This window comes from Emys orbicularis, chromosome 3 (genome assembly GCF_028017835.1).
Source record: "Emys orbicularis isolate rEmyOrb1 chromosome 3, rEmyOrb1.hap1, whole genome shotgun sequence".
In the NCBI taxonomy this organism is placed as follows: domain Eukaryota; kingdom Metazoa; phylum Chordata; order Testudines; family Emydidae; genus Emys; species Emys orbicularis.
The window spans coordinates 162,129,341-162,156,549 of NC_088685.1; the positions used below are offsets into that span (position 1 = coordinate 162,129,341).

At 46.6% G+C, this 27,209-nt stretch overlaps 1 protein-coding gene across 1 annotated transcript in view; it reads left to right on the forward strand.

Moving 5' to 3' along the window:
* Positions 1 to 27,209, forward strand: part of CAPN13 (calpain 13) — a 77,198-nt gene that overhangs the window by 30,919 nt on the left and 19,070 nt on the right. Inside the window, exons 6-13 of the mRNA XM_065401481.1 lie at positions 443 to 517; positions 3,838 to 3,923; positions 5,975 to 6,049; positions 7,186 to 7,352; positions 9,002 to 9,147; positions 9,476 to 9,487; positions 13,212 to 13,423; positions 16,538 to 16,574. Coding sequence (XP_065257553.1) covers positions 443 to 517; positions 3,838 to 3,923; positions 5,975 to 6,049; positions 7,186 to 7,352; positions 9,002 to 9,147; positions 9,476 to 9,487; positions 13,212 to 13,423; positions 16,538 to 16,574 — 810 coding nt within the window. The remainder of the gene's footprint in view (positions 1 to 442; positions 518 to 3,837; positions 3,924 to 5,974; positions 6,050 to 7,185; positions 7,353 to 9,001; positions 9,148 to 9,475; positions 9,488 to 13,211; positions 13,424 to 16,537; positions 16,575 to 27,209) is intronic.

Sequence of the window (27,209 nt, forward strand, 5' to 3'; positions counted from 1 at the left end):
TGCAGTGCGCTGGCAAAGTGTGTGTCATGCCGCCTCTAGTGTTTGGTTCACTAAAAAATAGCTGCCAACTGCTGCTACCCACTAACTGAATTACCCCTTTAGTTCAAGTGCTGAGACTGGTGCTTAGGTCAATTCCTACCAGTGACCCACCCCAGCTATTGTCACAACTGCATCTGCTGTGGAAATTGCTCCAACACTGGATCCTTATGGGCTTTTCAGATGTGTGATGCCTTTGTAGCTCCATTAACTTGGTTGGATTTGCTTGGGGCCATCAGGGGAACAAACACCAGGCACTTAAGCACTATAGCTGAGCTGCTGATGTAAGTGAAGTCAGCTCCATTTTTCTTTTTCCCCCAAACTAACCAAATAGCGGTTTGGGGGGCAAACAAACGTATGTTTGCAAGTCTTTCAGGGAGCTCATGGCTGTGCTTTCTCTCCGCAGCAATCCATTGGTAACGTGGAGTTGAAGAACGGACTCGTGAAAGGCCATGCCTATACTGTCACCGGGGCTACAGAAGTAAGAACTGGGACCTTTTCCATACCTATCGTTCTTTCTGTATTATTCCATGGCCGTCTCCTGATTAGCACACTGACTGCTGCTCCACTCACAGTTGCTTTCAGAGATTTTAAGGTCAGAAGGGATCCTTATGATCATCTAGTCTGACCACCCGCATAACATAAGCAATTGAATTTCATCTGTAATTCCTGCAACGAGCCCCAAATTTCTGCAGTCTAGGATTGTGTGTGGAATAAAGGGAATATGGTCAGCTCTCTATTTTCAAGCAACGTATCAAAGCGATGGAGAGTAGAGCCCATCGTTAACACTCCTGGCTTCAGTCGCCCACAGCCAATGATATTGCCAAAGGTACCTGTTACCAAAAATGCAAGACCATAAGCAAGACTTCAGGGTTTTCAAGAGACAAAACCAAATTAAATGCATGGAGACTCTTGTATGTTCAGTCCATGAGTTAATTTAATTCCAGGCTAGCAGAGGTAATCAAATTAAGGGAAATTATGGCCCATTATGTTATATATTGTAAGGTTCCCACTCAAGGCCTACATGATCTTGGTAATAGCTGCCACAACATGAAAGGTTTGAAAAGAAGCCTACTCTATACTGATGGTTTGTCCATTCCACTCATCTAAATTGTAGAGGTGAGGAGTGGGAGTGGATAGGTGGAGAATTTGAATGTGATAATGGGTGGGACATGTGAGATGTATGCATGGCTTTCAGGGAAGGGAATGCCTGTGATTAGGATATGACAGAATGGCAAGGCTGCCACTGTTGGGGACTTTGGAGGAAATTCTGCTGTTGAAGGGTCAAAAGTTCCTCTCTGTTTAATAGGGGGTCTGATAGTAAAGCTGGTTAGGAATTTCCAGATGGAAAATGCAGTTTCTGCACAATCAAAATTTTCTGTGGGAAAAATCTCAATTTTGCTAAAAAAATCTTGATTTTTTCCCCTGTGTTTTACCTGAATCAGAATATTTCATTTTGTTGAACTGATTTGAAATGTTTAGAATCAGTTTAACAAAACAAAGTTGTATTTTCCTGTCATTGCAATGTCTTATGGGAGTTGTAGTTTGGGCCCCACATTCTTCCTTATGGGCTGAACTCCCTGCAGGACTACATCTCCCATAATGCAATATGGATTTCCCACTGACCAAACTCTGTGTGGTGCATCATGGGAGTCACATGCCTCAGAGTGCATCATGGGAGATGTAGTCTAGCCAGGGAGCCTGGTACTTAAAGGAACCCAAAGTACAGCTCCTTAGAGGCAACGTGCCATAATGGGAAAATGTAGTTTAATATTGAATGGCTTGAAATGAAGCATTTCAGGGCAGTTCAACAAACTGAAACAAAACATAGATTTGGGAAATGTCAAAATGTTTTGTTTTAATCTGAAATGTCAAAATGAAAGATTTCAACCCTTGTGAATCAACATTTCTCACAATTTCTGTTCCATTAATTTTTTTTTTTTAATTTCATATTTTTTGTCAAGAATCTGGACAAAGGGTAATAAAATCCCATTAAGGGTGAGGCTGTAGCATCTTCATCTTCTGTAATCAAGGGATGTAGCTTGCACTTCACAGATCCAAGAGCAAACTTTCTCTGGCTTCAAACTGTGGCCTAAAGTCAGGAGTTCAGTGCTGGATAAAAAAATGACTTTCTCTACTTTTTTAGCCTTATCCTTCCTGCACACAACCTCCCCTCCTCCCCTGACCAAATATTAATATTGACTTGGAAGGGATATGGACCAATCTGGCACAACAAAATAATCCAGGAAAGCAAATGACTTACTGCAGCCAGCACCTTTTCTTGTGGAGTGAGGACAGAGCTCATCCCGAGAAGCTGTCCCGATGGACTCACCATCAGGATACATGATACAGTAGTTTTTATCCCAGGATCTCAAAGCATTTGGCAAAGGGGATTGTTTCCAAAATTTGCCTTTTTTTTGGTCTAAATGTTTTCAAGTTTGACCCCTTTAAACACACACACTAAAGTCCGCGTGCTTCAGGAAGGGCTTTTGGTCCTGCTGCCCTAACAGCTTTGAACTGCCAAAGGCCTAGCTTTGATTCCTAGCTCCCATCACTCCCTCCCTTGTGACTCACTCAGCAGTGACCCCTTGGGCTGATCTAAGCATGGGGTTGCTGGGCTCCAGGGTAAGCCCCATTCAGCTACCACCGGGTAAAGGTGGGTTGCTGTGACCCCGGGCCCTGTGGGGGAGAGGAGCGGGTAGAGGTGAAGCAGGGGAAGCATGAGAGCATGCTGATGATGACCACTTGATGGAAAGAAAGAGAGGGTGGGTGAGTGTCTCAGCTGGTGTAGCTCCACTGAAGTAAATGGAGCTGGGAAGATTTACACTGGCAGAGGAGCTGTCCCAGCATGGCTGCTGACTAGACCACAGGCCTGAGAGTCAGGAAACCTGGGCTTCTAGTCTCAGCTCTATCCCTGACTTCCTGTGTGGGCACAGACAAGTCCGTTAACTTTCTGTTGCCTCAGTTTCCCTTCTGTGCAAGGGGGAAAATAATACTTGCCTACCTCATTGGGGTGGAGGGTTGGGAGGTTTTGTGTTTCGAAAGCACTTTGACGCCTACCAGAAAATGATGCCTCTTTGCCTTGGAAGGTGTTCTAGCCACAGTGAGCCAGGCCTTCATTACTTCCAGGAACTCTTTGTATCTGAACAAGAATTGGAAGCCACACAGAAGGTCTGGTTTTCCTGTCAGTTACACCAGTTTACCCCACCCCCGCCAACTTTGGTGGAGTTACTCTTCAGTTACACTAGAGAAAGCAAGAAGAGACTCAAGTCCAGATGCTCCAATTTGTGCAGAACACACAAGCTCACCGCCTTAACAGGAAACACCAAACTGGGAATAGAAGCCAGGAGTCAGGGATTGGATTCCCAGATGACAGGCATCTTAGAAATATCACAAATAGCCAGACAGACAGGTTCCCCAGTCCCTTGTTCTCAGCCTTATGCTGCAGTGCATCTCCCCACTCCATATAGATACATTTTAATCATGGGCGGCCTTGTACTATGAAGTCCCTGGCTTTGCTGGCAGTCGTACAGAATTAGCATATTACAGTCATGTGATGTGGCAAGGCAGTCAGTGCTTCTGACTCATGATGCTAAGGAAAAAATGGGTGCAGTGTTCTCTGATGCTTTGTTTCTAATACAATGTAGCAAAGAGACATTGATTTTTAGCTGCAGCCAAATGAGGGCAGGAGTTAAACGAGTCCTCAAAGATATATATATAAAAAGATACATTTGTATTACTGTATATCCTGATCACAGAAGGCTGTGACTATGGTTGGCTTTTTATTCTTTTCCTTTACAGATACCATACAAGAATGGCTGGGAAGATATAATCAGAGTGTGGAATCCTTGGGGTCACGGGGAATGGAGAGGGCCTTGGAGTGATGGGTACAGCTTTAAAGATTTGATCTCATAAGAAGGGTGAAACTTTTGTGGGTTTACTGCAAGGAGGCTCTGTCCAGGGCCCACTACAGTGGAGTAGGCAACTCTAAATTAATCTGCTTTAAGCCCTTTTTCCATCTGCAAACCCACCTCCCTCTAGAACCCAATTTGAGATTGAAAACATAAATGCAATGTTATTTTTATACTTACTCCAGACTGGGTCTAGTTCAGACATCCCTCTTTCTCTCAGCTAACAATTTTCACAGTGGATAATTACAGGTAAATCTCAGACTGGATAGCTACTGTTTTCACCTAATACAGGTTCTGGACATGCCCTTATGCAATTTTCTGCTGTTTAATGCTCCACAGGCATCCAATATAGGGTGCAGCTTGTGTGCTGCTGAACTTTCTAAGGATGTCAATGCAGAATGCTCCTGCTGCAGTTTTACCTGGGCTGCTTTCCCCCTCCAGGATGTCAAATCTGGAAGGAGAGTAGCCAGCAGGGGGAGTGGCCATGATCGCACTGATCTATTGGATGGATGGATGCTTGCAAGCCAAGGGGCGGAGGTGGGGGTGGGGAGCGCTGGAGGTAGTGCAGAGGCATGGAGCGTCCATTCACATACCCCTTCTCTTGCATGGATCTTCTAGGACCAGCATGGATGTCAAGGGGTTAATGGGTTTTGCAGGCCAGACCTCCTGGTTGTTCCATTGGGGAGTCACCCTCCCCTCCAAGTGTAAGAGACTGATCCAGAGGAAACACTGTGATGACTTTGTTGCACATAGGTATCAAGCGGGGAATCCAGTTTGGCTGACTGAAGCTGGTGTTCTCCTAGCTAGAGAGTTGTACAGGTGCCACTACAACACTGTGGTTTAATAGCAACAATTCTCCTCCCCTCTGTGGATGATAACACTAATAACTCCTCCGCTGAGAAAATAAGTCTGGCACTTAACGTCTGGATGGGCCGGTGGGAGTGTAGTAGGTGATGCAGACATGTTTGAGGCTGGGATAATAGCTATCTGCTCAGACAGCATGTCCCACTTTTTGGAAGGGTGAACTATAATCCTCCCTATAATTGAAATTTCGGTGGAGCGTGCTTAAAGGTAAACTGCATAAATCAATACCTTATTGATTCATGCTCTGTTTATTTATCTTATGCTCTGCAGAAAATACAATTATCACTTCATTATAAAACTGCTGTTTGGAAATAACACAACCAACTGGCTAATGTGGTCTCTGTGTGGCAGGGGCGCTGCAAAATAATATCAATGTAAAGCTTCAGTAGTTCACTAAACATTCGGATACCAAAGGGTATGTGCAGGGAACTGGAAAAGGGATGCAGAACGTTTCACTTCTAGATGGCCATTCAAATACAGTAGCTGCAAATCATTGCCACATGATAGCTGGTTGTTGGCCTGTGAGAAATGGGTAGCAGTCCCAATCTGGTTCTCGGCAGACAGCTGTCCACATAGCCAGAACCATCACTGCTAATTCTCTGGTTTAAAAGTCAGCCCAAGGACTGGCTAAGCCCATGGGGACAGAAGTACCATTCCACTCACTACAGCTGTCCCCTGCCCCTGCCAGGGGTGAAGCAGGTGGAAGTAGAACTGGTCAAAAGAGGGTTTTTTGATGGAAAAAGTTTCAAGAAAATGGAAACTTTCACCAGAAAATGTCCATTTTTGGTAGCAATCTTTCAGATTTTTGTCCAAAAACAAAACAACCCACCCCACTTTTTTCAGTATTTTGGCAACTGGACATTTTTCAGTTTTTTCAACAAAAACCTGAAAAAATTCACAGAAAAAATTCACAGAATTTGCCAAAGGGGGGGGGGGGACTGACTTCACCACTTCAAAATGGCTGTGGCTGGAAACACACTGTGCTGTCAATGCTCCCATTGTATTGGGGCTGAATGTAGGGTACCAATCAGGCTCTCAATCCATCACTTTTCATGTGCACTCCTGGAGCTAGATGGGAGCGTGACTCTGGGATGGAAAAGGTTGAGAATCACTGAATGAAGGCCAGGGCAGACCCCTCATTGCTGTTCTGTTGCCTTTCACAGCTCTCCCCAGTGGGATCGAGTTCCAGTTGAATATAAGAGAGATCTCTGTGAAGATAAGGACGATGGCGAATTCTGGTACGTTCACATTAGTGCTTGGATATTCCGGATTTTCCTTTTAGAACCCTGGGGCCCATGGCTCATTCACTTTGCTTAGGCGTCAACTTGGTCTCTGCTCTGAGTCACAGTTTGGAGCCCCATTGTGCTGGAAGCTCTATGAACACGTTGTTAGAGACAGTCCTTGCCCCTGCTTGCAATCTGACAGACCGAGGGTGGGAAGGGAAACAGGCTCACAGTGGCGAAGGGATGTGCCCAACATCACGCACACCAGATCAGTGGCAGATCCAGGAGTAGAACTGAGGTTTCCAGATTCCCAGTTCAGTGCCCTTGCCACAAGACCAGGCTGCCCATCACAAGGTAGGTGACATGTTAAATAAGAAATACAAAATCTGAAGGATTAACTACCCACGGGGATGCTGCGAGGAGCAGGGTACAGTAGCAAGGACTCCAGCCATCAGAGTTTGGGCTTTCCTGACAGGTCTAGGCTTGTAGCTTTTCATGTATCTGGTCAGACTCAGGTACAGCTTTGCCGCAGTTTTTACAGACTCTTTAACCACCGGGAAGTCTCCCTCATTGCAGACTTGTGTGGCCAGGCTCAGAGGGTAGCAGAGCAGAGGGAGCAGCATGGATATAGGCTGTGGCTAGAGAGAGAGTGCAGATTGGGATGTAATTTGGATGTGGGCCAGGATGGTGCTGGAGAGAGCAGTGTGGGGCCTGTGCTAGGGCACTGGAGAGTGCCATGTGGACATGGGCTGGAATGCAGTATGGGTGGGGGCTGGCCTGGGGTACTGGAGAGTGGATGGTGATCCAGCGTCTTCCTTTCTGGAGACCAACCACTTCACAGCCAAGGCTTGCTTTTCTCACCATGGTAGGCCCTGATCCTGGAGCTGGATGTGTACAGGTGGATCCCATTGACTTTAATGGGGTTCCACATAGGCACAAAGCTCTGCCCCCAAGGATCCAGTTATAGGATCAGGGCTTTAGGTAGTACGAATGTGATCACTCTGAGACTTCGCATCTTCCACAAGGCATAGTCACGATCAGCTGAAGCCTGCAACACCGCATTCCTGCCTTGGCTACAGATCCACTTTCCCACACAGCGAGTGTAAGCGTTAGTATCCAACCAATGTATCAAACTTCTCATTTTTTTCCAGGATGTCATATCAAGCTTTCGCAGAGCAATTTTCCTCGCTGTTTATTTGCAATAACACCCCATCATTTCTGGACTTTGGAGATCAGCGTGGTACAAAGTGGTCCCTGGCCATGTATGTAAACCAATGGGCTCGAGGACTCACTGCAGGTGGAAGCAACTATCATAATGGTAATGAATGTCCCAGTCTGATCTCCTACCCCATCCCCATTATCTCCCCTCCCTCTCACCAACACACACACACACACTCACACACACACACACACACACACACAAATAATAAGCCACTCTGAGGACTGGATTGCAAAAGTATTGATTAAAAATGGTTGAGCTTGATGTTTTCCATCCTCGCACTTAACTCCAAACAAAACAGGCAGAACTGAGGAAGCAGCAATGGCCACTCAGTCAAAACTGATGATATAAAAACCCTGTACTCTCTTAGATCAAAACTCACTGGACCATTATATCGGGCCTGGCTGACCCAGGGCTAGGATGGGGCTAGAGAGTCTGAGCTGGCGAGAAGCCAGCCTGTTTTGCAAAGAAATAATATTACAGAACACATATACATGTGGAATTAATTGACTAGAATGCCAAAGCTCTGTTGTAGTAGGACAGTACTTTGGGTAGATGAGGCCATCAGCGTTGCTGCCTGTGCCCTGATCGTTCAGTTGTGCCGAGCTTCAGGTTTTTTTGCTGTTGCACCTCTTATTCGGTTTTGTTATTTTAATCTATGAGAGCATCTTGTGATCAATAAAGGGTTGCTTTTATCTTCAACGCTGTTCCATTATTCAGCAATAGACAGGCTTCAGTCGCCTAGTAACACTGATTACAATTTGTCAACGTATTGTAAAAAACAGAATGAGATACTTTCACCACAATGTGAGACTGATAGGCACGGCTGTGTTAAGAGTCCATGAACACGTCAGTGCTCGTGGCTGTCGGATGGCTGGATGTACTCTATTGGCAGTGGGTAGAAGGAGGCCACTTTCCATGGACGTATATTTTGCCATCAACCTTCTAGTATAGTTTGTGACTGAACATGCCGTAATGCAAAATACAACCACTCGTCAGCAAACCATCATCTCTGAAGCCCAAACCAACACAATCAAGTGTTTGCCCCTGTGATTTATTAATACTTAAGGTCTATTCTATCTTAAGAGAGAGCTCTCTTCTCAGTCTTGTGTGTCCATCTTGAAAATGCACATGTTAGCCCAGCTCTCTTTCCTTGAGGCCATTACTTACCACTAACCAAAACCTTGGCTCCATTGTCTGACTGGTCTCCAAAAGGCCTTTATCTTTAGAGCTGCATCATTGCTACTGATACTCTATATTTTTCTTGGTGAACAATAGCCCTCTGGGAAAAGAAGAGAATTTATTTGGACCTCCTCCTTTTCATGATTGTGCAGCTATGACCTCTAAGCCACAATCCTCTCCTCCATTAGAGTATCCTTGTCTACGTGGGTTTCAATAGAAACTGCCCTTACCGGCTTGAGAATGGATGAGATTGTGGTTAAGGTCCTGGGTTTGAGACTGAGGTGATCTGGGTTAAATTTCTGACTCTGCCACGGCTTTGTTGGGTGACCACTGGCCAGTTACTTAATCTCTCTGTGCCTCAGCTCGCCATCTCTAAACTGGGGATAGTAACATTTCCTTCCTCTTGCACTTGGTCTTTGTCTGGTTCAGTTGTAAGCTCTTTGGAGCAGAGACCATCTCTTACTATGTGTATGTATAGCAGCTAGCACAACGGGGTCCTGATCTTGGCAGGGACCTTTAAATGTGATGTACTGCTACTACCACTAATACTAATCATTTCACAGCAGGTGCATTTTCAAGGAACCCCCAGTACTTTATCCAAGTGGAGGAGCCTGACCTGAAAAACTATAATGTGGTGGTGTCACTGATGCAAAAACCTGTCAATAATATGACAGATGCACAAAAATTGTTCACCGGCTTTTTGATCTTCAGGGTAAGCAGCATCCACTGGTATGGGGGCAAAAATAACACTTTGGGTGGGGGGGGTTGTTTTTTGCCTCTGCATAGAGATTAAGGGCTGAACTATGTCCTCAGAGACGCATGATCAGCTGCCATTAAGTGGAGCTGGTGTGAGTGTGGATGAGGGAAGAGGAGGTGATGAGAAGTGGGGGGACTTGCATGAACTGACAGCTTTGACATTAGATAACAGTACCAAGGAAATTTTTGTCTAATTAGGGGAGTTGAAATAGAGTACAGAGCTTTAGATCAGCTACATGCTTATTTTATATTTAAAACCTGCTTTTCCCCTTTCTTCCCCTCAGGTTGAACCCGAGGTATGTGCATTTTCTTTTCTTTTTCTTTGATTGATCAATAATTACCAGAGCTGGATGCGGGAGGGGAATCATCAGAAATTGAATTTTCAAAAATTTGATCAACTCCAATAATTGTGTGTTTTTATATCGGGGTGGGCAAACTTTTTGGCCCAAGGGCCACATCGGGGTTGCCAAATGGTATGGAGGGCCGGATAGGGAAGACTGTGCCTCCCAGTCCCCAAACAGCCTGTCCCCAGGCCCCTATCTGCCCCTTCCCATTTCCCACCCCCTGACTGCCCCCCTCAGAATACCCGACCCATCCAACGCCCCCTGCTCCCAGTCCTCTAACCGCCCCCTCCCGGGACCCTCTACCCCTAACCACTCCTTGGGACCCCACCCCCATCCAACCATCCCTCCCTGTCCCCTGACCGTCCCCTCCTAGGACCCCCTGCCCCTAACCACCCCCTATCCAACCTCCCCCCCCCCCCCCCGCCCCTTTCGGAATGTGGCCCAGCGAACATGGGCGGAGGACTCAGGAGGAGCAGGGGCAGCTGCGCAGCCGCAGAGAAGCGGCGGTTTCCCCTTCAAAGCGCCGCTTCTCTCCGGCCGGCTGCGCGGCCGCCCAGTGCTCCTGCCGCCTGCACCTCCGCCTGCTCCCCTGCCCAGAGGATTCAGGGGGCCTGGGGCAAAGTGGGGGAGCTGCGGCGCTTGTACAAACCCGGCGGCAGTCCGGGTCTTCAGCGGCATTTCGGCGGCGGGGGGGCCACTTACCCCCCACCTCTGGGAGGCCCTGCCCCTGCCCCCGTAGTGCAGCCCCTCCCCCCGCTGGGGGTGCTGCCCGCACGATGAGCTGAGGCTGCGGGGGAGGGGGGACAGCAGGGGAGGGGCCGGGGGCTCGGGGGCTGGGCAGGACAGTCCCATGGGCCAGATGTGGCCCGTGGGCTGTAGTTTGCCCACCTCTGTTTTATATATTGTTTTAGCTATATCACATATATATTCTCATGTACACACAGTCATATATTTGCATTGCATTCTCCATGACTATCACAGACAACATGAGCATTAACATTCAGGTTTTTGCTGTATTGTTTTCTTTACATTTACTCTGATATTTTAGCAAACACTTCCTTTTCTCATACTAACATTTTTCAAAGTTTCCTTCCCCCTGCTGCACTGATAGTAGATCTCCTTGTCTGCTATTGCACAAGTCCAAACATTAACATGGAAATATTTTACTTTTATATAGCACTTTTGATTCCAGGAGCATAAAATATAGAAACATATATACACATGCATCACTGAAATGCAGCCTTCTCTGGGAGGGAGAGCAGTTAACAACCACACAGTATCCTGGTGTGGAGATAGGGAATTTTGGCCAAGACCTTCTGGGTAAACCTCTGCTCTTTTAAAAAGTGTCAGAGGACCTTAGATATCCAGAAGGAGCAGAAAAGGCCTTGGTTTTTGAGGTCTTATTTTAAAGACCTACTTGCAGCAGGCCTGATTCTCCTGTAAACTGTTACTTCTCTATTGACTTCAGTGGGGGTTCTACTGAATAAAGCCGCATGAGCTAAAAGAGCATCAGGGCCAGTACTTAGAGCAGTACACAATTTATCTGCCTGAGATGAGTGAAAGATTGAATTAATCCTGCCAAGCTCTGAACACAAGTGTCGAGGGAATCTAGATATTTCAAACATGATACTTAGCAGTCCAAAGGGATGATTTAGTGGCCTAAATCTGAAGATGCCAGACATATGCACAGTGCTGAAAACTTTTCTGATGTTCCTATCAAGGGACCAGACCCTCAGTTGTGCATATTGCGAAAGCTGCATTGTTTTCAGTAGACCTATGTCAATTTATACCCATGGAGGAGCTGGATGTTAGGTGTTTGATCTATCCCTCAAATTAACCTTAAATCCAGTCAGTGCATTATTCCACTATATCACTCATAATTCATTTCTGGAACTCTGTGTTCAGATTTGACTTAAATCACAAGTGAAATGAGTTTGGTGGTCTCAGTATAGTCTCCAGTGGACATTTGCCTATGGCTCAGATCTTATCAGAAATCTAGCTCAAGCATGAATACTGGTACACCTCAGAATTGCGATACAATGTAGGTCCTTATAATGGGAAGCTCAAGAATTGAAGCGAGGTTGCTACAAGTCATTAGCAAGGGGCAGTAACAGAACTGTGTAAGGCTGTGTGTCTACATAGAAAGGTTTTACAAGTTATACTGGAATATAATCCCCAATCTGAACATTCTTATACCAGACTAAGTGTGTCTACATTGGGGTTTATAGTGCTATAACTATATTGGTTTAGATTCACACCTTAGGTTATCCCGAAAAAACCTTCCCACATAGACCGGGCCTAAGAAGTTTACATTGGAGCTGCTGGCACTGGGTCTGACTATAGCATGTACTAACGTTTGCTCCCAGAACAAAGCAGCAATATCATTATTAATCTCTCGATACACTGTGAGACGCATCATATCGCCACTCTGAAGCAGAACGGATGTTATGTGTTGGCAGTGTAACAGAAGTGCTGTGCAGGGTATATATAGACAGACATGGAGGGTTAATGTTGTGTGATAGAGTTGGGTAAATATTTAGGGTCGGATTCTGATGTCACACCAGTTTCAGTGACGTAAATGGGAGATACTTCCACTTTCCACCAGCAGGAGTTCAGAATAAGACCCGAATGCCAAATGACACCTCCATTGATTTCGGCTTATGCTAACTGTGGATCTGTCCCCTAATGCCTTGCAGTCCAGACAGCTCCCATGTCCTCTGTAACATGGCTTGTCTGGACGAGCACTCATTTCACAGCAAGCTGGGGTGTAAATCTACCTCGCACTAGCCTGCCCTGTAACTAACTGTCCATGCGGACCATGGTATCACACACTGGACATTTCCTAGTGCACATTCACCTACTCCCATTTCAAAGCGGGGTAGATCAAAGTGCACTAAGGAACTTTTAGTGTGTGGTAGTAAGGTCCAGGCAGATTGTTAGTGCACAGCAAGCCAGTGCTGTGTAGATTTACACACCAGCTTGTTGTGCTCTAACTGCTTGTCTAGACAAGCACACAGTCTTTTCCCCTTCCCCAAGATAGCAGATTTATACTATTTTCTCCCAAAGGCATGGCTCATAAATAACTGTCACACTGTATAGCCATTCTACATGGAATTTATACACTCCAATGTATTTGAGGGAATTTGTTTAGTAAGGGGTTTTTATTACGCTATCTTTACATGTGATCATAGTAACAGCTGTTACATTATATTTATTATTTCATCTCAGCAAAAGTATTGGAATAACCAAAGAAAGATCAGGCTACATTATTTTCTTATGAGAATTGATGCAAGGATGGCACTGCTGCTAAAGACGCTGTCTTCTGGATGAAATGTTTAACCGGGGCTCTGAGCACTCATGTACGTGACATACCCCAAGGAAATTTTCACAGGAATTAGGCTATTACCCCCACTCTCTTGGCACATTCCAGATCAACTAACTACACTCCACCCACCTAAAATTCCCCCAGCTTTTTTTCACTTCCCTAACTGTTGTGTAGCGCTGCTGTGCACTATTAACTGCCATGTTCCACCCCAGAGATGACTGCATTGCAGTGGTGAGTGAAATGATTCCCATATATGCAAGATTGACTATGAGAAGCTATTTCAGATCTTTGTGGATGAAAGGGGCTGTGGGAATACAGGACTGCCGTGGTACAATTAATCATTTCCTTCAGTTCCAGGGCCTGAGGGACAGATTGCCAGTTGCATTTTTCTCTCAGTATAAATCCAAAGTTCTGAAGTGCGGTTTGAACGTGTCAGCCCGAGATGTCACCAATTACTTTTACTTGAGCCCCGGGACCTATGTTGTTGTTCCAGCCACATCAGAAGAAGGCCAAGAGGCTGAATTCCTCCTACGAATCTTTCTGAGGTGCCAAGACTCCAATGAGTAAGATCATTATACATACTGTTTATATGTACCTTTTTTCCAGCTTCCAGGGTTGTCTCTGAACACCCAAGACCAGGGCCATTAATGTGGTGTTTTATTTTAATGTTTTGTGGAAGCTTATTGCAAAGAGAGTGGTTAGTGACAAGGAGTGTATTGGCAGGGATGCTAGGAGTTCAGACTGGGCACACAGATGGGCACGCAGGAATTGCCATAGCTGAACAGAGGAAGGGTCTATTTAGGAGCATCTAGTCCAGTAATGATTCCAGAACAGAGTGATTCTATCCCCTATAGAGCACCAAACGGAGCAATACTATGCTATACATGTGTGGGAGACTTCCCTCCAGCTTGGGATGGACACCTGCTCTAAGAAAGGAAGGCTGATGGCTTGTATTAGTAGTTCTTTAATATTTATATTGCTGGCGCACCAATAGGCCCCAGTCAGGATCAGATCTCCATTGCATTAGGTGTATGCAAAGACACAGTGCCTAGCCCAAGGAGTTTACAATCCAAGTGCCTGATGTCTGATCCATGTGGGTGGACTTGTTGCATAGATCCATTAATTTCAATGGGGCTCCACACAGATGTACGGATCCACCCACAAGGATAAGATTGTAGGTTTGGGGACACAGGGTGTAAGTTTTATCCTAGTCAGCATAAATGCAGATGTTTTCATAGAAATGGCTAGTCTTCATAAAAAAAAATTCTAAGCCACAGCATTCATCCTTGACAAAATTGCCGTAGGTAATATTGCACAGTGGCATTGCCTTGGTATTTTCAATCTACCCTGTAGTGGGGTTCCACGACTTTTACATAGCATGGCTCACGGCTTAATTAATGAGATTGTCCTGTGGACACATCTTCTCTCATTTGTCATTGCAAAGCATCCCCAAGCCAGCTACAGCAATTGCTTCTTTCTGGAACAGCTAGCTTGACTTCACTGGGACTGTTCATGTGAATAACTGCCCATCCCTGTGAGTAAGGGAATCACAGTCTGGGCCAATGTATTTTGAGCTTCTTCCAGTGAGCGGGATTCTGCCACTCTTACTCGGGTTCAGTAGTAACGTCCTCCACACACAGTCTCATTCAAATCCTGGGAGTACAGTAGTAATAGTACCTAGCTCTTATATAGCACTTTCCAGCAGTAGCTCTCAAAGTGCTTCACAATCTTTATCCTTGTAATGCCCCTGCAAGGTAGGGCAGTGCTATTATCCCCCTGTTACATGGGGGAACTAAGGCACAGGGAGGCTGAGTGACTTCCCCGCAGTCACACAGGAACTCTGTGGCAGAGCACAGGGTTGCACCCAGGTCTGCTGTGTCCTTGGCTAGTGCCCTAACCACTAGGCCATCTGTAGTGAGTTGGTGTGGCTCCCCGCCGCCCCGGAAGGGGAAGAGCCCATCCGGAGGCCGGAGTGGGCGGAGCTAGGGAGTTCTGAGCCCGCCCCTCAGAGGGTCAGGCGGCGACCTGGAAGTATAAAGCCGGGCCCTCAGAACTCACTCAGGCCCCAGCAGCCGGAGAGACCAGACGTCTCCAGCCTAGCTCGGGGCTGGGAAACCTCCGCGGTCCGGGGTGGCCACCAGGAGCCGCCGGGCCTGCCCTGCGTCCGCTACCCAGAGGAGCCGCCGGGCCTGCCCTGTGCCTCCTGGATTTGCCAAACGATCCCTGGCCGGACGAACCCATGGTCCAGGATCCCCCCGAGGCCGACGCCAGCACCCAGGTAGGCCCTGAGGGGGAGTGTGGAAGCAGCCCGGGGGCAGCCGACCCCAGTCTGGCTGCAGCATTGCCAGAGCCGATGTCAGTGTGTTGCGGCCAGGATCCCCACTGACGAAGCAGCGGATCTTCTGCTGCTGCTAGGGCCCCGGGCTGGGACGCAGTGGAGTGGGAGGGCCTGCCTCCTCCCTGCCACCCAACCTGTGGGTGGCAGTCTCCCCCTCTCCCAGGCCTGCTGAGGCTTAGGCCTATTACTGTTGCTCAGCCCTGCCTGAGGGCCTGAGCTCTGCCACAGTGTTTGTTGCCCCGCCCTGACCTAGGGCCTGGGCTTCAATACTTTATTTACTGTTGCTCGACCCTGACTAAGGATCTGAGCCCTGACACAACGTTGGTGCCCGCCCTGAGCCAGGGTCGGGCTTCCTGTATCTTTCAGGATTGCAAGGGCTGCCAGGCGAGACCCTGCAGCCAGACAAAGCACCCAAGCCCCAGCGGATAGTGAGTTGGTGTGGCTCCCCGCCACCCCGGAGCGGGTCGAGCCCCGGCAAACTCGTGTACACCATCCTTTCTCTACCTGAGTAGTAAGTTACTACTCATGGACAGTAAGGGTAGCAACTGGAAAAGTGGAGGAGCAGCTATCATCATTTGACCAGGTAGCTCACCCTAGGGGCCACTGGGACCCCAGTCTGGGAACTGCTGCCCTATAACAAGCATAGGGTTTCATAGGGAATGCTGCAAAGCCTGAGATGAGCTTGTTCCTTCATCTAAGGCAAAACTGGAATGTTAGGAGTTGCAACTGTATTTGCCTCAGTAACATCCTGTGGCAGTGAGGTCCACAGGTTAATTTTATGTTGGCTATAAATGTGTGCTCTATTTTAAATTTGCCTTTAAATGTCCTCAGGTATCCTTTTGCCTTTTTATTAATGTCCATCTTGTATTCACGTGCTAAAGGAAAATTAGAGACATTTCATAATGTTACAGCTCAGGTTAAGGTAACCAGGAGATTTTGCTCATGTAAGAGCTGACTGTGGAGATGGACCCCCTAGTGCCTCCTGGTGGTGAAAGCTCTGCCAAACTAGTCCTGCTGTTGCACACACTGCCCTGGATTCTCCTCTCCCCTACAGTGGTGTAACTCAAGAATGATTCCAGAGAAGTCAGTGAACTTTGAAACAGTTTGAAACCAATGTGAGCAGAGAATCAGGCCCACTGTGCTTACTAATGCAGCAGGGATAATTAGACAGAGTTCAAAGGCCTGATTCTGAACCAAAACACCTGAAAAGTGTCAGCACAATCACAGGGTGATTGGGAGTTTTCTGTCTCTCTCTCACACACACACACCCCTCCCTCCCTCTGCAAATAAATGCTAGAAGGCTGTCTTTTTCTGATGTGACTCTTGTGGTGTTTTTTAGGGACCTGAAAAGCAGGCTCAGCCCAGTGATGCCAAAGGTAGGAACATGTGAAAAATGACAGATACCGGAGGTGTATGAATCAATATTATGGATCTCCTGGCACCAGCCACTAACCAGTCTCTTTGCTGCAACCCTCCTCTCCCCACCCCACCCTGGCTGTTGCTTTCTCTTCTGCCACCTGCCTCACATCAGAAAATATCATATTGCCTCTATATAAATCCATGGTACACCCACATCTTGAATACTGTGTGCAGATGTGGTTGCCCCATCTTAAAAAAGAATATTGGAATTGGATAAGGTTCAGTAAAGGGCAACAAAAAATGATTAGGGGTATGGAACGGCTTCCGTATGAGGAGAGATTAAAAAGACTGGGTCTTTTCAGCTTGGAAAAGAGATGACTAAGGGGGAATATGATAGAGGTCTATAAAATCATGACTGGTGTGGAGAAGGTAAATAAGGAAGTGTTATTTACTCCTTCTCATAACACAAGAACTAGGGGTCACCAAATTAAATGAATAGGCAGCAGGTTTAAAACAAACAAAAGGAAGTATTTTCACACACAATGCAGTCAACCTGTGGAACTCCTTGCCTGAGGAGGTTGTGAAGGCCAAAACTATAACAGGGTTCAAAAAAGAACTAGATAAGTTCATGGAGGATTGATCCATCAATGGCTATTAGCCAGGATGGACAGGGATGATTTCCCTAGCCTCTGTTTGACAGAAGCTGGGAATGGGCGACAGGGCGACACTTGATGATTACCTGTTCTGTTCATTCCCTCTGGGGCACCTGGCATTGAGCACTGTCAGAAGACAGGATATTGGGCTAGATGGACCTTTGGTCGGACCAGTACGGTTGTTCTTATGTCTCTGGGCACAGCTCTGCCACCTTTGTACTGAGCTATGAGAGGGAGTACTCTCAGAATAAGTAACTTGTCTATGTGAGGGACAGTTTCAGAATCAGGCCCTTAATCTTTAATTTGCATTTTTCCGATGCATTTTCATCAAGTAAATCGCTGTCAGCAGTAGAGCTGAGTTAAATTTTAGGGTCACCTGAAACTATTTGTGAATTCCAATCAAATTCAATAACTAGTTTTGGACAACAAAGGGGAGGGAAGATTGAAAAAGTTGAAGTGGTGTAGCTTTCCATTTTGAAATGTAGCTAGATTTTTATTTATTTACAAAAATTAAAAGGTAAAAATCACATGAAAAGTAAATGTAACCTGTCATTCGACTATAAACAAAATGTTTGTGTTTTCATTTTAGTGAGAAAAAACAAAATATTTCCACAACAATTTTTCATCTGATTCATTTTAGTTGGGCCACCAAACTCAATAATCACTCATTCATTCCACTCTAGACATTAGCACTGTCACATTCCCCAGCATGGCATTCTCTCCCCTTTCCACACAGGGATTCGTCCATCTAATATAAGGCAGGGATCTGCGGAAAGCGGATTGTCAGACTGGGTGACACAATTGGTCTTTGCAAGAGTCTAGGCCTGATTCTGAATTCTCTGGTTTGTACTAGTGTAACCCCATAGAAGTCAATGGAATTACACTTCTTAAACTAGCAGGAGCTCAGAATCAGGCCCAGATAATTACAGCCCAAGCACAGTATAACTGTCAGTCCAGCTGCAGAATTCTCTCTCTGTGAGCTATGACTCACCTGTCCTGGTGCATTCAACAATACAGTCCTCTTGTACTTTGGAGGTTGGGTACTGATTCTGCTCTCTCACAGTAGTGTAAACCAGGAGTGATTTCTTTGAAGTTAATGGTGTAAGTGAGAGACGCAAGCCATTTCTAGTCATTAATTTTCCAGTCCGCTATTAAGCCCTGTTATGGAGAGAGAAACCTATTGTTTAGTCTATTATCCAGTTATACTAACAAACTTTCAATTTCCTTAAATAATGTCACTAACCAACAACCTATATTTTGCCATATGTAAGTACAGGGCCCAATCCTGCAAACTTTACACAGGTAGGTGGTCCTTGGTAATCCCATTGGAGTCAGAGGCTACATGTGTGTTAGGATTAGGCCCTAAAGTATTAATTCACTGCTGTCTAGGCAATCTTCCTCTCAGGCAGCTCCCATCATTTCTCCCCTCCTCTTCTTGAATTTCTGCACTGACTTCCCGTTTCTTCCACTTCCAAAGCTGTCCACAACTCTATCCCTGCCTATGGGCCAGCTCTTCACGTGGTCTAAAATGGCAGGGAGCCATTGGTTTCAATATAGTGACATCAATTTGCACCAGGTGACAAACTGGCCCTGATTTCCTCCCATTTCCTGTACTCCACCTAAAATTCTCTACTCCTGGCTCCTCCATTTACTTACTTTTTGGCTTCATGTGGTTCCCTATGCTGAAAACATCTTCCCACTTAAGAGAGGCCAAGCTCACCCCCCTTCTTCAAATCCTCTGAATCTCCCCCCCCCCCAAAAAAAATATCCCTCATTCTACAAAGTTATAATATCCACACACCACTTCCTGCCTGATCACTATTGTATCTCTTCTTGCCTTTAGACTGCAGGGTCTCTAAGGCAGCACTGTACGCTTTGTTGTACATACCTTGTCCATTCTAAAGTACAGCTACAGAGCTATGTGAATAATATGGATCTAGCTCTGGCTCCCATGGCTTTTGTCACTAATTTGCATATGTACATGTTTTGCTGTGATCCAGGACATACCCAAGCAGAGTCAAGACAACTCCTCTGAAAACGTCTTCCTCAGATATGCTACACAGGTACCCTGAATACAGCCGATTACTGAAAAAATAAAAAGACAAGTGGAGTTGTAAAAGAAAAATCTCCTGTCTTGCTATCAATCCATGTAGAAAAATGTCTTTGGAAATGTGGGCCTATCATTCCTTAAGTGGATACCTTCAAAACAGCATTCATCTGGCTGCCAAAATCCACAGAAAAGTGGGAGAGAGAGCTGGAATAGAATGGACGGCTCACTATATTAGGGGATGATTGTTTGGGATTTATTTAAACAAGCAATTAGAAATAATCCTTGGATATTTTTTCCCTCTGATCAGAACTGTTTCCAGCTTGCACTTGCTGCATTTGGAAAGCAGACATCAGTCAGCATTTGAGTAATTGATTCCAGCTCTCTCTGAGCCAAGCTGTGTGTGTTCACAGGAGATGCTCTTAATGGTTTAATAAACTGTTATAAAAGAACTCCTTAACTTAGTCAAAATCACTGCCAAAAGCCTTTACACAATAGACCTCTCACAGTTAATAGTTATATCAATGCATAAAGGTGAAAAATGACACAGTCTGTCACACAGAATGCCTTGGAGGGCCTTGGGGAGCGATAGGGGCAGGGTAGGAAGATTTTACATGACTCATGAGTCGGGCAGCTGAGAGCTACAGCATCAATGTAGAGCAGGAGACAAGGAGCCTGATTCTCACTAGCTTTCACCAGTGCAAAAATGTACAGTAGTGTTGTCATAACTATAAAGGGAAGGGTGACAGCTCTCCTGTGTACAGTGCTGAGATCCCTCCTAGCCAGAGACTCCAAATCCTTTTACCTGTAAAGGGTTAAGAAGCTCGGGTAACCTGGCTGACACCTGACCCCAGGGACCAATAAGGGGACAGGATACTTTCAAATCTTGGGGGGGGGAAAGGCTTTTGTGTGTGTCCTTTGTTTGAGGGGTTGTTCGCTCTTGGGACTGAGAGGGACCAGACATCAATCCAGGTTCTCCCCATCTTTCTAAACAAGTCTCTCTTATTTCAAAATTGTAAGTAAAAGCCAGGCAAGGCGTCTTAGATTTACTTTGTTTTCTCAACTTGTAAATGTACCTTTTACTAAAGTGCTTATCTTGTTTGCTATACTTTGAACCTAAGACAGAGGGGATTCCTCTGAGCTCTTTAAGTTTGATTACCCTGTAAAGTTATTTTCCATACTGATTTTGCAGAGATGATTTTTACCTTTTGCTTTAATTAAAAGCCTTCTTTTTAAAAACCTGATTGATTTCTCCTTGTTTTAAGATCCAAAGGGGGTTTGGATCTGTATTCACCAGGAGTTGGTGAAAGGAAGGAGGGGGGAAGGGTCAATCTCTCCTTGTTTAAGATCCAAGCAGTTTGGATCTGTATTCACCAGGGAATTGGTGAAAGGTTTCTCAAGGCTTCCCAGGGAGGGAATCCATCGAGAATGGTGGCAGCGGGACCAGAGCTAAGCTGGTAGATAAGCTTAGCAGTTTTCATGCAGGCCCCTACATTTGTACCCTAAAGTTCAAAGTAGGGATACAGCCTTGACATGGTGGCACAGCGGTGGGATCGTTTTAAACCCAAAAGCCAGTAAGAGATTTTTTTTTTCCTTCTAGCTGCTTGGAAAGCAGAGCTGAAGGTAGATGCATATCTTATCTCTCCTTGCCTGAAGGCAGAGGTGTTAAGTTTTTTTTAACAAGGTCCTTTGTTAAGAGAACGGTTCAATAAGTGAGCAAACTTTGATCTAGTAAAGGTAATTTACAAGGTGAATTGTTTTTTTTTCTTTTTTCTTTTTACATCCTCGGGAGTAGCTTGTTAGAAAGTCTCTGTTAACTCAGCAGCACTCAGCAGGAGCCTGAGCTAAGTACATCCCAGTTTCAGTCAACTGCAGAGGGGTGTGACCCAGCACAAGAAAACCAGGAAAATGACTACCAAAGAAGAAAAAGCTAAAGAGGAGGCCCACAAGAGAGCTATGGAGCTGAAAGAAAAAGAAATAGAGCTGAGAGACAGAGAAGAGAAAGCCAAAGAGGGGGCCCACAAGAGAGAGATGGAGCTGAGAGACAGAGAAGAGAAAGCCAAAGAGGAGGCCCACAAGAGAGAAATGGAGCTGGAAAAAGCCAAGCAGGAGGCCCATAAAAGAGAGATGGAGCTGAGAGAAAGAGAAGAAAAAGCCAAACAGGAGGCCCATAAAAGAGAGATGGAGCTGAAAGAAAAAGAGATGGAACTGGAAGCAGCAAGAACTAGGCAGGGTGCATCAGACCATCCTAACAACTCCTCTCCAGGTACCACTTCCCATCCCAGGAAATTCCCCACCTACAAGGCAGGCGATGATACTGAGGCCTTCTTAGAAAATTTTGAAAGGGCCTGCCTTGGATACGACATCCCTCCAACCCAGTACATGGTAGAGCTGAGGCCGCAGCTCAGTGGACCCTTAGCAGAGGTGGCGGCTGAAATGCCTAAGGAACACATGAACAGTTATGAACTTTTTAAAAACAAGGCCAGAATCAGAATGGGGCTAACACCTGAGCATGCCCGTCGGCGGTTCAGAGCCCTAAGGTGGAAACCTGATGTGTCATTTACCCGACATGCCTACCACATTGGGAAAAATTGGGATGCCTGGATATCAGGAGCAAATGTTAAATCTACGGAAGAGTTGCCCTTCCTATTGCAAATGGAGCAGTTTTTAGAGGGTGTTCCTGAGGAAATAGAAAGGTACATCCTAGATGGGAAGCCCAAAACTGTAACCGAGGCGGGGGAGATTGGAGCCAAATGGGTGGAGGTGACAGAAAAGAAAAAAGCTAGTAGCAGTTGGAGCGAATATCAGAAGGGGCAAGCCGAAACAAAACCTTATCACCGGGGACAACCCAAGGCCCCACCCACATCCCAAGGGAAACCCCAGACGCCTTCTCACCCCACCACACCAGTCTCCATCAACCAACATCGCCCCGGTGATACCTTAGCAGGGCGATGTTTTAAATGTAATGAACTGGGGCATATAAAGGCTCACTGCCCCAAGAACCCCAACCGATTACAGTTCATTACACCCCAATCACACCAAAGAACCACAGACCCAGATGCCTCTCTCATACCCTCGGAGCGAAGGGAAACCTTGAGAGTGGGCGGAAAGAAGGTTATCGCTTGGAGGGACACTGGGGCACAAGTGTCAACTATTCACCAATCCCTAGTGGACCCCAAACTCATCAACCCGGAGGCTACAGTGACAATTCAACCCTTCGTGTCACAGTCTGTAACCTTGCCTACAGCCCAGTTGCATGTCCAGTACAAGGGCTGGGCAGGAATGTGGACTTTTGCAGTCTATGACAATTATCCCATCCCCATGCTGCTGGGGGAAGACTTGGCCAACCATGTGAAGCTAGCCAAGAGGGTGGGAATAGTCACCCGCAGCCAGGCTAAGCAAGCTTCCACCCCCATCCCTGTTCCTGAGCCGTCCACCAGGACCCCGTCTGTGTTACCAGAGACCCAAACAAAGGTGGTGGAACCGGATCCCCTGCCAACGACTGCAACAGCCGTAGTGGATCCAATCCCAGAGACCCAGCCAAAGCCAGTCCCAAAACCGGAACTGGCAACGCAACCAGCACCAGAACCATTGTCAGCACTGAGTCCAGCGCTTGCAAGCCCGTCTACAACTCCAATGCCAGAGGACACCAGCGAGCCTGAACTGGCGGAAGCAGCAGATAACCTTACCCAAGAGGCTCAGCCAGAGCCTGAGATACCACATAGTGCACCAGCGAACAGCGGTTCACAGTCAATGGAAACAGCCCCAGCACCTGCATCGCTTCCAGAGGGACCAAGCCCCAGTCCACAGTCCAAGGAGGAACTGATGTCTCCAGCATCAAGGGAACAGTTCCAGGCCGAGCAGGAAGCAGATGACAGCCTTCAAAAAGCTTGGGAGGCGGCGCGGAGCACCCCACCGCCTCTCAGCTCTTTTAACCGATCCCGGTTTGTTGTAGAAAAAGGACTTTTATACAAGGAGACTCTTTCTGGTGGGCACCAGGAAGACTGGCATCCTCAAAGACAGTTGGTAGTTCCCACTAAGTATCGGGTAAAGCTCTTGAGCTTAGCCCATGATCATCCCAGTGGCCATTCTGGGGTGAACAGAACCAAAGACCGGTTGGGGAAGTCCTTCCACTGGGCGGGAATGGGCAAGGACGTTGCTAATTATGTCCGGTCTTGTGAGGTGTGCCAACGAGTGGGAAAGCCCCAAGACCAGGTTAAAGCCCCTCTCCAGCCACTACCCATAATTGAGGTCCCATTTCAGCGAGTAGCTGTGGATATTCTGGGTCCTTTCCCAAAGAAGACACCCAGAGGAAAGCAGTACGTACTTACTTTCATGGATTTTGCTACCCGATGGCCGGAAGCTGTACCCTTACGCAACACCAAGGCTAAAAGTGTGTGCCAGGCATTAGCAGACATTTTTGCCAGGGTAGGTTGGCCCTCCGACATCCTTACAGATTCGGGAACTAATTTCCTGGCAGGGAACATGAAAAACCTGTGGAAAGCTCATGGGGTGAATCACTTGGTTGCCACCCCTCATCACCATCAAACCAATGGTCTGGTGGAGAGGTTTAATGGAACTTTGGGGGCCATGATACGTAAATTCGTAAATGAACACTCCAATGATTGGGACCTAGTGTTGCAGCAGTTGCTTTTTGCCTACAGGGCTGTACCACATCCCAGTTTAGGGTTTTCACCATTTGAACTTGTGTATGGCCGCGAGGTTAAGGGGCCATTACAGTTGGTGAAGCAGCAATGGGAGGGGTTTACGCCTTCTCCAGGAACTAACATTCTAGACTTTGTAAGCAACCTACAAAACACCCTCCGACACTCTTTAGCCCTTGCTAAAGAAAACCTAAAGGATGCTCAGGAAGAGCAAAAGGCCTGGTATGATAAACATTCCAGAGAACGGTCCTTCAAAGTAGGAGACCAAGTCATGGTCTTAAAGGCGCTCCAGGCCCATAAAATGGAAGCGTCGTGGGAAGGACCATTCACGGTCCAGGAGCGCCTAGGAGCTGTTAACTATCTCATAGCCTCCCCCACCTCCAACATAAAGCCTAAGGTATACCATGTTAATTCTCTTAAGCCCTTTTATTCTAGAGAATTAAACGTTTGCCAGTTTACAGCCCAGGAAACTGATGACGCGGAGTGGCCTGCAGGTGTCTACTATGAAGGAAAAAGGAATGGTGGCGTGGAAGAGGTGAACCTCTCCACGACCCTGGGACGTCTGCAGCGACAGCAGATAAAGGAGCTGTGCACAAGCTTTGCACCGATTTTCTCAGCCACTCCAGGACGGACCGAACGGGCATACCACTCCATTGACACAGGTAATGCTCACCCAATTAGAACCCCACCCTACCGTGAGTCACCTCATGCCCAAGCGGCTATACAAAGGGAGATCCAGGACATGCTACAGATGGGTATAATCCGCCCCTCTACCAGTGCATGGGCATCTCCAGTGGTTCTAGTTCCCAAACCAGATGGGGAAATACGCTTTTGCGTGGACTACCGTAAGCTAAATGCTGTAACTCGTCCTGACAACTATCCAATGCCACGCACAGATGAGCTATTGGAAAAATTGGGACATGCCCAATTCATCTCTACTTTAGACTTAACCAAGGGGTACTGGCAAGTACCCTTAGATGAACCCGCTAAGGAAAGGTCCGCCTTCGTCACCCAGGCAGGGGTGTATGAATTCAATGTACTCCCTTTCGGGTTGCGAAATGCACCCGCCACCTTCCAAAGACTTGTAGATGGTCTCCTAGCAGGATTGGGAGAATCTGCAGTTGCCTACCTCGATGATGTGGCCATTTTTTCTGATTCATGGACAGAACACCTGGAGCACCTGAAAAAAGTCTTCGAGCGCATCCGGCAGGCAGGACTAACTGTTAAGGCTAAAAAGTGTCAAATAGGCCAAAACAGAGTGACGTACCTGGGGCACCAGGTGGGTCAAGGAACTATAACTCCCCTACAGGCCAAAGTGGATGCTATCCAAAAGTGGCCGGTTCCAAAGTCAAAGAAACAGGTCCAATCCTTCTTAGGCTTGGCCGGATATTATAGGCGATTTGTACCACACTACAGCCAAATCGCCGCCCCGCTGACAGACCTAACCAGAAAGAAACAGCCAAATGCAGTTCAGTGGACTGATAAGTGTCAAAAGGCCTTTAACCAGCTTAAGGCAACACTCATGTCTGACCCTGTGCTAAGGGCCCCAGACTTTGACAAACCGTTCCTAGTAACCACAGATGCTTCCGAGCGAGGCGTGGGAGCAGTTGTAATGCAGGAAGGACCAGATCAAGAATTCCATCCTGTCGTGTTTCTCAGCAAGAAACTGTCTGAGAGGGAAAGCCACTGGTCAATCAGCGAAAAGGAATGCTACGCCATTGTGTACGCGCTGGAAAAGCTACGCCCATATGTTTGGGGACGGCGCTTCCAACTACAAACAGACCATGCTGCGCTACAGTGGCTTCATACCGCCAAGGGAAATAACAAAAAACTTCTTCGGTGGAGTTTAGCTCTCCAAGATTTTGATTTTGAAATACAACACATTTCGGGAGCTTCTAACAAAGTGGCTGATGCACTCTCCCGGGAAAGTTTCCCAGAGTTAACTGGTTAACAATTGTTCTTGTAATGAAACATATTGTTAGTTTTTATATAATCAGTAGTATGTCTAAAGGTACATGTGTCTTGTTAACTCTGTTTTCTCCTAGAGCTCCAGGAAAGAAATCACAGCCAGTGTGGAACCAAACGTCCAACACTATCTGTGATTTGGGGGGCGTGTCATAACTATAAAGGGAAGGGTGACAGCTCTCCTGTGTACAGTGCTGAGATCCCTCCTAGCCAGAGACTCCAAATCCTTTTACCTGTAAAGGGTTAAGAATCTCGGGTAACCTGGCTGACACCTGACCCCAGGGACCAATAAGGGGACAGGATACTTTCAAATCTTGGGGGGGGGAAAGGCTTTTGTGTGTGTCCTTTGTTTGAGGGGTTGTTCGCTCTTGGGACTGAGAGGGACCAGACATCAATCCAGGTTCTCCCCATCTTTCTAAACAAGTCTCTCTTATTTCAAAATTGTAAGTAAAAGCCAGGCAAGGCGTCTTAGATTTACTTTGTTTTCTCAACTTGTAAATGTACCTTTTACTAAAGTGCTTATCTTGTTTGCTATACTTTGAACCTAAGACAGAGGGGATTCCTCTGAGCTCTTTAAGTTTGATTACCCTGTAAAGTTATTTTCCATACTGATTTTGCAGAGATGATTTTTACCTTTTGCTTTAATTAAAAGCCTTCTTTTTAAAAACCTGATTGATTTCTCCTTGTTTTAAGATCCAAAGGGGGTTTGGATCTGTATTCACCAGGAGTTGGTGAAAGGAAGGAGGGGGGAAGGGTCAATCTCTCCTTGTTTAAGATCCAAGCAGTTTGGATCTGTATTCACCAGGGAATTGGTGAAAGGTTTCTCAAGGCTTCCCAGGGAGGGAATCCATCGAGAATGGTGGCAGCGGGACCAGAGCTAAGCTGGTAGATAAGCTTAGCAGTTTTCATGCAGGCCCCTACATTTGTACCCTAAAGTTCAAAGTAGGGATACAGCCTTGACAAGTGTAAATGCAGTGTATCCACTCTTATGCCTCGTGGCCAGAAAAGTGTGTGTGTGTGGGTGGGGGAAGGCACTAGTGTGCTCCTGCATCAGCTTATCTCTGGCAACAATCCCTGAAGATTGCTGACAGCTGGCACAAGATAAAGCAGACTTCAGGCTGCTCTAACTTATTCCAGGAACCTTACCAGTGCCCAGCCACCCCAGGGACACACAGGTGGCTAAACAATGCCTTTCCCCCACTCTCCTCCGGACCTTCAGACTTACACTGAGCACGGGTCAGCCAATACAGAGACTGACCCTTTGGCTCTAGGAATCAGCTACTCCTTTAGATGGCCCAGCTTCTCCATAACAAATTATCCACT